At 43.8% G+C, this 13,387-nt stretch overlaps 1 protein-coding gene across 3 annotated transcripts in view; it reads right to left on the bottom strand.

Annotated features, from left to right (window-relative positions):
* Positions 1-13,387, bottom strand: part of ETS1 (ETS proto-oncogene 1, transcription factor) — a 131,885-nt gene that overhangs the window by 96,750 nt on the left and 21,748 nt on the right. For all 3 annotated transcript variants that reach the window (XM_027036903.2, XM_027036899.2, XM_027036900.2), the window contains exon 3: positions 4,991-5,135. In XM_027036903.2, the coding sequence (XP_026892704.1) occupies positions 4,991-5,135 (145 nt within the window). The remainder of the gene's footprint in view (positions 1-4,990; positions 5,136-13,387) is intronic.

Here is a 13,387-nt window from a genome sequence, read left to right as displayed (position 1 = left end):
CTTCTCCGTGCGTCTCTGTTTCCAGTGGATGGCACTCGACCACCCAAAGTGTTCAACCAATCAGTGGGGTCACTTTATGACTCAATGATGCTCAGACATTTCTGGACTTTTCGGGGCAAGGAGTGATGATCGCAAACATTCATATCGTGCTTACTAAGTGACAGCACTGCTTTGAGCTTTACATAGATTAAGTTAGTGGTTTTCAAAGTGTGGTCTCTGCACTAGCAGCAGCTGCAGCAACAGCACCTAAGACTTTGTGAAAAATGCAAATTCTTCAGCCTTACCCTAGACTCACCGAATCAGAAACCCTGGGGATAGAACCCAACAACCTGCGTTTCAACAGGCCCTCCAGGTGATGCTGACACTTTGAGAACCCCTGGTGTACAGGAGGAAACGGAAGTACAGAGACAAAGTAAGTTGCCTAAGCTCACCCGGTTAGGAAGAGTTGGTGTGCAAACCCAAGCAATCTGGCTCCAGAATCTGGATTCTTTACCAACATACTCTATATACTTCCTCTCTCGTGAAGAATTAAGAAGTGGAAAGTATGCTGTAAATGTGAGCAGGTGACGTTTTTACCGTGTTTGATGACCAAAAGCATGCCAAGGTGCATTCTACAAGAAGAAAAAGAGCGTTCTTACTTCTGAAATCAAGGACCGTGGTAATGACACTATAGGTTCATTCCCATAAGGGTATAAGTTGGGTATACTGTGTTCTGCAGCTACAGACGGCCCTAAGCAGTTATTTCGGAAAAGTGAACCCCGGTTACAGCATCATATCCGTAAGTTTGGCTAATTCAAGACAAATCCACCCGTGAAATGAAAAATAACTTGATAGGATATCACTCTGGAAGGGTGCTCCATAAGCATCGTATTTTCTGATATGCACTCTTGTCATTCATAATACTGACATTAAATATGGACGGGTGTTAATCAGAGGGATGGACTGTGGTCTTGTGGCCTGGGTGCTCAGTTGGGTCTCCGATGTCAGTTTTCTAGTTCCCAATGGAAAACAGGCACAGCATGGCTCCAGCTGGGTCTGGCACCACTCTGAGCTCACTGGCCCTATCCCAAAATGGTTTGCCATCTACTCCGTCCCTTCTCAACAGGGCTGCGGTTAGGAACTAGTCATAATAGTTAATGGCAGTGAAATGTCAATGAGTTCTTAGGGACAAGAAGTCAGAGACTGACAGAAAAAGTGATTCTAGCTATGACGATTGAGAGGAAGGGCTGGTGTTGGGGACACAAGAGAGGACGGGAACAGAGAGGAGGCAGGGTCAGTGGGCTCCACTCCAGTCAGACTATAAACAGTAACAGACATTTCAGCCGTGTCTCGTGTAAGGGGCTCCATTGATTCACAAGGCTCCCTGACAGAGGGATGACGAAGAGCTGAGACAGAAAGGGCCATTCATTCATGCAGAACACCAGCTCGCCGTCCCCATTGGCTCTTGCAAATGGCTCCAGGCTGATAGGGAGGAGGGGGAAGAGGCGGACGGGAGGCGGAGGTAGAAATAAAAGAAAATGATGACTACAAGATTGTCATGAAGAAATGTACAGCTGCACAGGCAATTGCATGCAAATGTGGCTTCCCTTTTTAGCCGTATAGTTAATGTCCTCAGATTCATCTGTTGTGCTCTTTCATATCATATCATCTTCCCCTCCCCTTCTCGCCTCGTCTTTTTCCGGGCTCCCCTTCGTCTGCCTTCCCATTCAGCTTTCGTTTTCTCTTCCCATCCTCCTCCACTTCTCTACCAATACCTTTATTTCCTGTCTATTTCCACCCTTCACTGTCTTCCTCAGCAGCTTCTTTTACTGTCTATTCTTCTGTCCAACCCATTCTTGACTCTCTTGGTTACTGAGTATTCTCCCCCCCTCCACCCCCCCACCCCCCCCTTCCCCGCTCACCTGGCAGGCTCTCTCCCACTCACAGCTTCTCTTCGCTTCATTCTCTCTCTTCCCTCTCCCTCCCTCACCCCCTTCCTCCTCCTCAGCCTCTGCCCCTCCTTGAATAGGAGCCACATTATTAGCAAAGGGCCTAATGTTCCTGGAGTGCCCCTCCTGCTGGGTATTCCAGTCACTGACAGATGTGGAGTCCTTGGAAAAGAAGTTCATTCATCCCTTCTGGGAGCACAAAACGTGAGACAGGAGCGGGGGTGGGGAGTGGCCATGAGACGGAGGAGGGGAAGGAAATTGAAGTTAAAAATAGGATAAAAGGAGATGAAAAAAAAAGTAGCGTATTTTTTTTCTCTCTTTCTTCTTACTCAACACATCTCCAAGGAAATGTGCTGCAGCTGGAGAAATCATTGGTTGGTCCACATCTTCATTTCCCTTCTCTATAACCCCAAATCTCCTTCCAAAGGACACCCATCACTGAGGAGGGCTGGACCACAGCCCAGAAATAATCGCTGCAACTACTTCGTCTGGACAGCTCAAAAGGCAAAGGAGGGGCTGCAAAAGCTCAGGGTGCTTGCCAGATACTTCCATCAGAGGGAGCCTAGGGCAGAGGGAACTGCGGACCTCACATTTGCCACCAAGGCACAGCTCCCCATGGAGGCTTTCTAGTATTTTCTGAGCTGTGGTTGTTGACAACCCAGGTCCTTTTAGGACCCATCTTCCCATCTTACTAAAAAGCCACCAGTCTGGGTGACCCCAGCTCCCTCCTTCTTGCAACAATAAAAGGGACGAAGTGGGGAAAACGACTATATCATATGGCTCTGAATCCTTGCATTTTAAAGCAGCTTTGCCCTGAGAGGGTCTTCCCATGCATCACAGACACTGTGTCATTGGCTCCGAAAAAAAACCTCCTTTGCCTTTGAAGACCTTGACAAAGAAAAGAATGAAAAAACCATCTTTGCTTGGGAATTTATGTAGTTCTTAGCTGGGAAAAAAAAAAAAAAGGACCACGTCTTTTAGCTATGAAGAAGGGACATCTAATCTTGAGGCCATGGACCAGTGTGGAATAACCTCGGCTATTAACACGGCGTAACTTGCAGCAAACAGAAGCACCGTCTAGAGCAGAGAGGGTTAAGGCAAGGTAACTTTAACCTGGATTGCATTCGAAGACACAAGACTTAAGCCCAGCGGCATTGGTAAGTTTCAAGAATTATACAAATAGAGGCACAACCGTTCTGACCTTCTGCTTATACAAGTGAGACCTATTTGTTTAGGGGCATCTGGGTGACTCAGGCAGTTGAGCGTCCAACTCTTGATGTCAGCTCAGGTCATGATTGAGCCCCGCATCAGGCCCTGCACCTGCTTAAGATTCTCTCTCTCCCTCTCCCCCTGTTTCTCTCTCTCAAAAAAAAATTTTTTTTTATTTAAAAAGATCTATTTGTTTAGAATCACAAAGGATGACTTTGTTTATCTCTTAGGATTTTAAGTCCTTAAGTCTAACCTGTGAGCAGGTGCAAAATCCTCCCTGTCTCCTGTTTAAATGGGTAGATAGTTACTGACACACTTGTATTCATGTTTGGGAGAACCGAGCAGAAAGTGACAGCATAATGTCTGATGTCTGAAATCCAAGGGCAGTGCCCCGAAGAATATGACAAATATCAATGGCTATTGACTTGAGAGACTAGGGAACACAAGGATTGATTTCATGCTGCCCTAGAGAAGAGCCAGGCAACTAGAAAGCAACTCACATGCCTTCCTTCCAACTCCCACCAAGATGCTACAGCATCTTGCTTTGTGTCTTGGTATTTCTGGTCAAAGACGAAGAATGGGCAACAAAACTAACACTTGTGTTCTCTCTCCACTATTATAAAAAGTAGTATACCATATCGTTATGTGGAGTAAAGAAACATTGAACAAAAAGTTGCATTTAAGTTAGTGCCCCAGTGGCTTTCTCCCTATGTTAGCCTCAGAATTACATATTTTATTTTATTATTTTTTTAAGTTTATCTGTTTCTTTTGAGAGAGAGTGTGTGAGCAGGGGAGGGGCTGAGAGAAAGAAAGAGAGAATCCCAGGCAGGCTCTGCTCTGTCAGCCCTGAGCCCAACATGGGGCTTGAACCCACAAACCATGAGATTATGACCTGAGCTGAAACCAAGAGTTGGACACTTCACCCACCGAGCCACCCAGGCGCCCCTGGAATTATATATTTTCCATTTGTGAGAGTACTGAGATTTCTTAGGCTAAGAATTCATCCTGGAAGAAAATACAGATTTGAACTGGCCTTTTGGTATTTGGATACATAATCTGGTCTCATGATCCATTGAAGTTAATAGCAGAACCCACTTCAGAATCCCCAAATCAAGGTTTACATTTTGCAGTAAAAAGAAACTAACAAAAACTCTAGCAGGTAAGCACAGACTAATGGAATTTGTGAGATACACGGTGACTTCGGCAAAACACAATGGGGGCAAGGACGCTCAAAACCTGTCGGGTCTTTGGGAGACAAGATCCGGGGGAGAACTCTCTGGAGGAGTTTGATTCCTGATCACCAGGGGGCAGCACCGTGAGCAGCAAGCCTGGGAGAGAAGAGAATGCTGGGAGGAGAGGAAGGAGGTCTGCAAAGGAGAGCTAAGAGGAGGGAGAGAGGGGGCGGACCAAAAAGAAGCCAGACGCAGGTGGGCACAGGCAAAGAGGTCGAGGACAATGCAGGAAAGAAGATGAATGAAAGAAATGATGTTTTGTAAGAAGGCCAACTGTTTATCCAGCTCTTCCTTCAGGACCGCAGACCTTCTAGGCCCTTTGTCAACAATGAGGCTGCAACGGGTAACTCTCAGGAAATGCACAGTGGACAGAACTATTTACAGAATGGAGACCTGAAGCAACCCCTCTTGGGCTCATTCCTAGAGTTTCATCTTCCTGTTGTTGGAGAAGAAAGCAACTCGGAATTATGGAGAAGTCCGGGGACTTTCCACCGGAGAACAATAGCATCTTGTCCCCACATAAGCCGCGGCAGCTGTTGCTGCTACAGAGAATGCAGCCCTCATCACACTTCGCTGTCCTTCATCTCTATCCGCACCCCGAGCCTCTGTTCATGCTCCTACCTGAGCCACAGTGTTCCAGACCAGTGGGAACTTCCTGAGTGGCCATCTCATCCCAGAAGGGGTAGTAAGCTCTTTGCGGGTGATAACTGGACTGGAAACCACAGGCCATTCGAGGATCTTCATAGGAGTTGATGGGTCCCTGCCTCTGTGACCAGGAAAAAAATATGGAAATATATTAACAGGAAAATCTCTATACTCTAACCTGAATGGGACAATAACCTCCTATCAAACAGCCGCATGTGAGTAGGAATCATCCATAGATGACAACAAAATAGAACCAACTGTTGATCACCCCTCCCCCCAAAACAGACACAGGGAAGAAGGGTCTCTTACTCAGACTGTGCATGCACTGCCTTTCATCCATTTCTTTAAGCATTGGACAATGACCTTTCCTATTTTTTTTAAGTTTATTTATTTATTTTGAGAGAGGGAGAGGGAGGGACAGAGAGAGAGGGAGAGAGAATCTCAAGCAGGCTCCGTGCTGCCAGCACAGAGCCCAACGCGGGGCCCGAGCTCAAGAACCAGGAGATCATGACCCTGAGCCGAAACCAAGAGGCAGACACTCAAGCCACTGAGCCACACAGATGCCCCTCCTAATTTTCAAATAAAGACCCAAGATTCACAGCAAGGCAGAATCTTGGCCATCTTTACACAATCCTGGCTTTTGAATTTTTATGTGATCTTACTCTGTAAAAACACCTCGAACGGATGTTCTTACAAGACATTCCATTATCATGGAACCAGTAGGGGACAAATGCCAAGGGAAAACCAAAAAGTGGGCCTACGTAATAATAATCACTCATTTTTCAGTCAATCAATTGTGCAGAAGTTTTGATGATAGTGACTGCCAGACTGAAATTTCCAGCTTCTCCCAACGGATGGGGACTTGTGCCGTCCTTTCATCAGCTTTAGGAAATCCATAAAATATAGCCTCTACCCAGTACTCCTTAAAGAAGGCAAATGGGCTGTGTAGGCGGCACGCTTGGAGGTGTTTAAACCCTATTCTTTGAAGCTGCGTCTACCTGGATTCAAATCTTGGCTGTACCGCTTACTAGTGAAGGGCCGAGGCCTGTTCCCGTATCTAAATCTCGGTTTACTACTCCATTATAAGATGGGAATAATATCTACCTCGTATGTAGGAAGGATTAAATAAAATACGTGTAAGAAAATTATATATAAAACAAAATAAAATATAAAATGCATGTTGGGGCATCTGGGTGCCTCAGTTGGGTAAATGTTCAACTCTTGGTTTTGGCTCAGGTCGTGATCTGTGGGGTTCCAGCCCCACATCCATGCTGATGGCGTGCAGCCTGCCTGGGATTCTCTCTCTGCCCCTCCCCTGCTCTCTTTGTTTCTCAAAATAAATAAATTTAAAAAATTAAATATATATAATCCATGTCGTAGCCTATGTGAATCCTAATATAAGGTAGATATTATTTTAATGTAACAGGCCCTTAACATTCCTGGGATTGAGGAAGAGGATTAAAAAATAAGACACAAAAGGAGAAGCAGCAGATTCATAGAAAGATTTCCTGAGGAGTCTAATCTCCATTGGCCCAACCTTTATTTTCCTTTTTCTTTTTCATTCTTTCTCTCTTCTCTCATGGTCCTTCTACCTCCATAAAAAAATCTCAGTTAAGAGAATCAAACTCTGCTAGAATTTGATGTGGTGAAATCTATCGATGTTAAGGGGCTAATTAACAAAAGTAGCTTCACAGGTGGTATTCTCATCCCTGAAGGGTAGTTTGCTAACCTCCAGTAAGATTCTCTCATTCGAGAATCTCCTATGCCCTCGTTCCCCTTGAGCTGCAGACAAAAACTCAGCCCTATTCTTTTAGATTCAGCATTCACTATCTACACTCTCTTCCCATTTTTCAACTGTCCATTCACTTAAGCTCAGTAAAGACAACGAAGAGAGTATAGTGGCACAGACAAAAATGACCATTGAGGCCGAAAGGACATTTTGCGTGCGTTAATTGGGACAACATTCTCCATAATATTCAAAAAATCATTCAAAGTAGAGCTGGATGAAGTTTACTTTGGGGCTCTTCCACTTCTAACTGGGCCAATGGTGCTGAGAATGTAGTGATACCCTTGGAACTGAACAGAGTCACCTTGAGTTGTTGAGTAGCAAAGGCTAACGCCCTTGGCTTCTGCTCCCAGATCCTGATGAGAACCACTAGAATATAAATGGAGCAATGGTGTTCTGCTACCTATTTGGGTTTGGGACCAAGAAATTTAGGGAAATCATTGGCAAGAACACTCCCCTAAGCTTCAGTCAGAAAACGTTTCCTGAATTCCGGTTCAAACCACTTTGGGGACATTGTATTTTCATATTGTAAGCTCTTGAGGCAACTGCCTTTGAATCCCCAAGAATAGGTAAGTCTTCAATAATCCTTTGCAGCTGAATCCATTTGAAACATATTCCCTGGACTCCCTGTGTGTTGTTAATATCTGTCCCCATCTTTTGATATTTCCCCAGAGTCTTTCTCAAAATTCAATGTCAAGTACCCGAGCTGTAGGAATAGGGTCTTGAGTGAGGAAATTTTGATTCTAAATTATATAAAGGAGAAATCTAAGTTGTCTAGCCCTGTTTTCTTTTGGGACAGTGTGTGTATGGTTTGCCTAAACCGTTCTTGCAAGACCCTTCTAAGACAGCAGTTGATAGTACAGAGAGAATCCGTATAGATAGGTAATGGGTAGTCTGTTATAAGCCCTGCGAAGGTAAGTAGAAACCTAAGGAGAACATTTTGTTTCTGCATTTGATATCACTTATTTCTTTTTTTACATTCATTACTCAAGTAGAGTTGACATACAATGTTACATTAGTTTCAGGTGTAGACCATAATGACAAAACAATTCTGTACATTACACTGTGCTCACCATGGTAAATATAGCCTCCATCTGTCACCGTACAATGGTATTACAGCGTTACTGAATATATTCCCTATGCTGTACTTTTTATCTCCACGGGACATATTTATTTTATAACTGGTAGTTTGTATTCTTAATCCCCTTCACCTCATTGGTCCATCTCACAAACCTCCTCCCCTCTTGCAACCATCAGCTTGTTTTCTGTATTTACGAGACTGTTTCTGTTTGTTCATTTGGTTTTTTTTTTCTTTTTAGATTCCACATGTCAGTGAAATCATATGGTATTTGTCTTTCTCTGTCTGACTTATTTCACTCAGCATAATACCCTCTAGGTCTATCTGCGTTGTCACAAAAGACAAGATTTCATTCTTTTTTTTATGGCTAAGCAATATTCCTGTGTGTGTGTGTGTGTGTGTGTGTGTGTGTCTCATATCTTCTTTGTCCACTCATCTGTCCATGAACGCTCGGTGTTGCTTCCATATCTTGACTATTGTAAATAATGCTTCTATAAACATAGGGGTGCATGTATCTTTTCAAATTATGGTTTTTATTTTCTTTAAGTAAATAAATACCCAGTAGCGGAATCACTGAATCATATGGTAATTCTATTTTTAATTTTTTTGGACGAAACTCCATACTGTCTTACCCAGTGATTATGTAACACAGTTTGCATTCCTGCCAAAGTGCATGAGAATTCCTTTTTCTCCACATCCCTGCCCATGCTCGTGGTCGCTTGTGTTTTAGGTGTGAGGTGATATCTCATTGTGGTTTTGATTTGCATTTCCCTGAAGATTAGTGATATTGAGTATCCTTTTATGTGTCTGTTGGCCATTTGTATGTCTTCTCTAAACAAGTGTCTGTTCATGTCTTCTTCCCAGAAGAATCTGGATTATTTGCACTTTGTTTTTTTTTGGTGTCGAGTTGTATAAGTTCTTTATTATTTAGGATATAAAGCCCTTATCGGATGTACCATTTGCAAATATCTTTTCCCGTTGGGTGGGTTGTCTTTTTGTTTTGTTGATGGTTTCCTTCACTGTGCAAAAGCTTTTCATTTTACTGTAGACCCCAAAATTTATCATTGCTTTTGTTTCCCTTGCCTGAGGAAACACATCTAGAAAATGTTGTTAAAGGCTATGTCAAAGAAATTATTGCTTATGTTTTCTTCTAGGAATTTAATGGTTTTGTGTCTCACATTTGGGTTTTTAATACATTTTGAGTTTATTTTTGTGTGTGGTGTAAGAATGTCCAGTTTCATTGTTTTGCATGTCACTGTCCAGTTTTCCCAGCACCATTTGTGGAAGAGACTGTCTTTCCCCCATTGGATATTTTTTCCTCTTTTGTTGTAGATTAATCGACCATGTAAGTGTGGGTTTATTTCTGGTTTCTCTATCTCGTTCCATTCATCTATATGTCTATTTTTCAGTACTGTGCCAGTACCATATGGTTTTGATTACAATAGTTTTGTAGTGTATCTCGAAATCTGGGATTATGATACCTCCAGCTTTGTTCTTTCTCAGTATTGCTTTGCCTATTCAAGGTCTTTTGTTGTTTCACACAAATTTTAGGAGAATTTGTTATAGTTATATGAAAAATGCTATTGGTATTTTTATAGGGATTACATTGAATCTGTTGATTGCTTTGGGTAATATGGACATTTTAACAATATTAATTCTTCCAATCCATGAGCATTGTATGTCTTTTCATTTGTTTTTGTCATCTTCAAAGACTTCCATCAATGCCTTACAGTTTTCAGAGTACAGGTGTTTCACCTCCTTGGTTAAATCTATGCCTAAGTATTTCATTCTTTTTGATGCAATAGCAAATAGGACAGAGACACATTTTTCAGGTTTAAAAGTTTAGACTTTCTCTGCTAAGGAAGGGCCACTGATGGCAAGATATACAGTGCCAAGAAGTGCTGAAGGAAAATGATCTAGACGCAAAGTGCAGGAGAGAGATGGAAGGCAGAAGGAGTACTTAGTGGGTTAGGGATAAAGCAATGAGGTTCCAGACCCGGGCAATGACAACAATGTAGTGGTGTGGTGAGTCAACTCCCAGCCTCTGATTAACAACCATGCGCAGCATCAGACTGAATTCATGCGGTTGGCTTTTGTTTTTTGTTTCTTGTTTTTTAGGAATCCCTCGTGCCCGAAACCAGGCTCTTTGTTGTCAGGGATAGTTCATCCATTATTTTATAAATGGAAATCTATTTTTAAGACGTTATTTCCTCTTGAGCTGCCCTCAGTGGAACCAGAGGACCCTATTTTTAAGCATTAGGAGGACATAACGCACCAAGCCTACCGTGAACCGCAAACATCTTTACTAACAGATGCTCCTGGAAGCACCATGATTCTCGTTATCTAGACACCTGCTTGTTTATTAGACATTTCACAAACTGACTTCATACCTATTTCACAGAGTATGAAAATGACGTTTTTACTCAAAAGAACCACATAGCTAGTTCCAATTCATTATGAAACTGTCTTAGTTGAGGAGAAAGAAGCAGGTTATTAACAGGTCAGAAATCTGGGCTGCCCAGCCCCCACCTCATTGCCTTAAAAAAGCGCCACCCAAAATGAGTTTGAGTCTCTTCGCTGACACCTTCCTTTCCTGGCTGCAACTGGAGGTTGAACTCATGCGATGCAAGCGCCATTTGCAGCCCCTGTCACAGTTTGAAGAAAACCATCTGACGGGTCCTTGCTTATTCATCCCACAGGCAATTATCGAAAGGAACTAACGCACATCACACACCTGCCCTATGCCAGTTGGTGTGCTAAACATAGTGCAGAAATGGTCACGTTGAATCCTTACCACAATCACGCAAGATGAGTATTTGTGTCCCCATTTTACAGAAGAACAAACTGAGGCATTTAGAGAATAAGTAAATGTCCAAAGGCCGCACAGCTAATAAAATAATAAATATAGAATTCACACCCAGTTCTATTTGGTTTCAGACTGTCTTTGCTTCTACCTGCCCAACATGAGCTTATTGGCTCTTGTACAGATTCTGAAGAAGGGTAACTCTTGTCCTGGGCTAGGTACTTGACAAATTATGACAACATGCATTTATGGAACAAATTCATACCATGCACCTGGTCTATGCCAAGTTTTATGTTAGATGCTAAGAGCACAGTATGAACAAGAAATGAACTTCACCCTCATGAGCACACAGACAAGTAAACAGGAAATTACAGCAAGGAGAGATGACAGGGTTAAGTACCAATGTGCAGGGGGAGGGGAGTGGCAGCAGGTAATACTTCCTGGAGGAAGCAAATTAAGGTAACTGAAAGGTTGAGTAAGATTCAGCCTAGAACACTTGGTGGAGGGCCTAGAGAGCAAAAAAAAAAAAAGACGATCACACTACCTTAAGGTGAAGAGGAACATATAATCTGTTTAAGGAAGAAATAAGAAAGATTCAGAGAGGTGATCTAGAGAGATAAAGACCATGTTGTTCGGTGGTGATAAGCATGTGGGAAGAGTGTGCTCTTGAACAACGTGGACGCTTGCCATGGAGGGTAATTAGTAAAAAGTAAAGCTGGTGGGACAGGGTAAGATCACATTGTTGAGGGCCATAAATACCAGACAGGAATCTGGCTCCAGGAGAAAGGCTTCGGAGGTTGCATCAGAGGTAGTGACATGTGCATCAATATGTTCTAGAAGACTCATTTGACTGTGCCAGGTAGGATGGGTTGGTCAGGAGAAGGTGAAGAAGCTGACACAGGCACGGAACCCTCCTGGAGACTCAGGCCGAAAGAAAAAAAGCAGCACTACTAATCCTAACTCTGTTTAAAGTTTTTATTTTTTATACTAATTTTTGCATTAATTTTGATTTTTGAAAATATTGCATTAAGGCACACGTAGGGGGCTCAGTGGGTTAAGCATCCGGCTCTCAGTTTCTGCTCAGGCCATGATCTCACTGTTTGTGAGTTCGGGCCCCGCTTTGGGCTCTGTGCTGATAGTGCAGAGCCTGCATGGGATTCTCTCTCTCCCTCTCTCTCTGCCTCTCCATCGCTCGCTCTCTCTGTTTCTCAAAATAAATAAATAAGCCTCAAAAAAATTTGTAAACAAAAGAAAATATTGCATTAGGATCTCATTTAGCTTGATGACTGAGCACTGGGGCACCCCTTACTTTTTGTCCCCCACCTGAGTGCATCACTGGTGTCCCTCTATTTCTGGTGCTGAGCAGGGGTCCAGGTACAAGGGCAGAGTTAGATCAGGGTTGCGAGGGCAGAGGCGAAGAGGAAACAAGAAACGTAAGTATGTTTCAAAGGGAGAATCAACATGATTTTCTAACTATCAGGAGATGAAGAAAAAGGGGAAATCCCAGATAAGGCTCAGAATGCTTGCTTTTATAATATAATAATGCAAAAGGTGAGTTTAAGTACATAAGTAAGGAGAGACGAAGAGAATTTCACCTTTAGCTGTGTTTAGATGGAGTGATGACAGAACAGCTTGGTGGGGCGGGGGGTCCCAAAGGTGAACGCAGGATAGGAGAGGACAAGAAAAGGCACAGTTAGCTCTGGAGGCGTGGAACGTCCAGTGAGAGGACAGAGTCAAGAAAAATGGCTGTTCAGACAAAACAGAAAAGAGATCAAAAATGGGTCTGTAAAATTGCCTATAGTTTTACGAGACATGAAAGGGGAAAAAACAGCAAAGAAGGGCCTGTTGAAGACAGAGGAAGAAAATCAAGAAAGTGTACAGAGTGGTGGAAGCCAAGGGCAGAGCTTCAGGACCAAGGGCGGTTGGCCAGTGGCCACCAAGAGAAAGATGGCAGCCACACAGACTTGGAAGGATTGGGGCCCCTCCCCCAGGCATCTCAGGGAAAGCACACATTTTGCCCTGCTCTACCACACACAAGGTGACGAGCTGCCTGGGGAACAGCACTCCTCCCTGGCCTCTCGGGGGCTGTCAGAGGACATAGCCAAGCCTACATGCTTCACCTTTATGATACTGCAAACAGATAAAACAAAAACCAGGAAACGCAGAAACTACCAGGACGATGGACACACGCTCTCCCTGCTCTACTCTGACAGTGGTGAGCCAGCTCTAACGGCCAGCACAGCAGCTGACCACCTCCATTAGCCCTCCGGTCAAGGTCTCATGTACTTTATGACCTCTCCTGAGCTCCACCTCTCAAAGTTTCAGAGTCTGAGGCCTCTGCCTTCCCCCACCCATATCTCCCTGCTGCTTTTTCTTCACAACCGCCTCCTCGCCCTTCCCCACCCAACCCTGCCAGACCTCACAGCTTTTGTCTGTTGTCTGCCTTCTCCCTGCCCCCCAAAATTGGAAAAGAGGGAATAGGTGAATACTTTTACAACACGAAATCACAAACATATGGAGTTCTCATGTTTAGAAGGGTATGTGAGGGGCGCCTGGGTGGCTCAGTCGGTTGGGCGGCCGACTTCGGCTCAGGTCATGATCTCGCAGTCTGTGAGTTAGAGCCCTGCGTCGGGCTCTGTGCTGACAGCTCAGAGCCTGGAGCCTGCTTCCGATTCTGTGTCTCCCTCCTTCTCTGCCCCTTCCCTG

This window comes from Acinonyx jubatus, chromosome D1, assembly GCF_027475565.1.
Source record: "Acinonyx jubatus isolate Ajub_Pintada_27869175 chromosome D1, VMU_Ajub_asm_v1.0, whole genome shotgun sequence".
Taxonomy (NCBI): domain Eukaryota; kingdom Metazoa; phylum Chordata; class Mammalia; order Carnivora; family Felidae; genus Acinonyx; species Acinonyx jubatus.
Note: the sequence above shows the minus strand (reverse complement) of the source record. Positions and strands in the feature narration are given on the sequence as shown.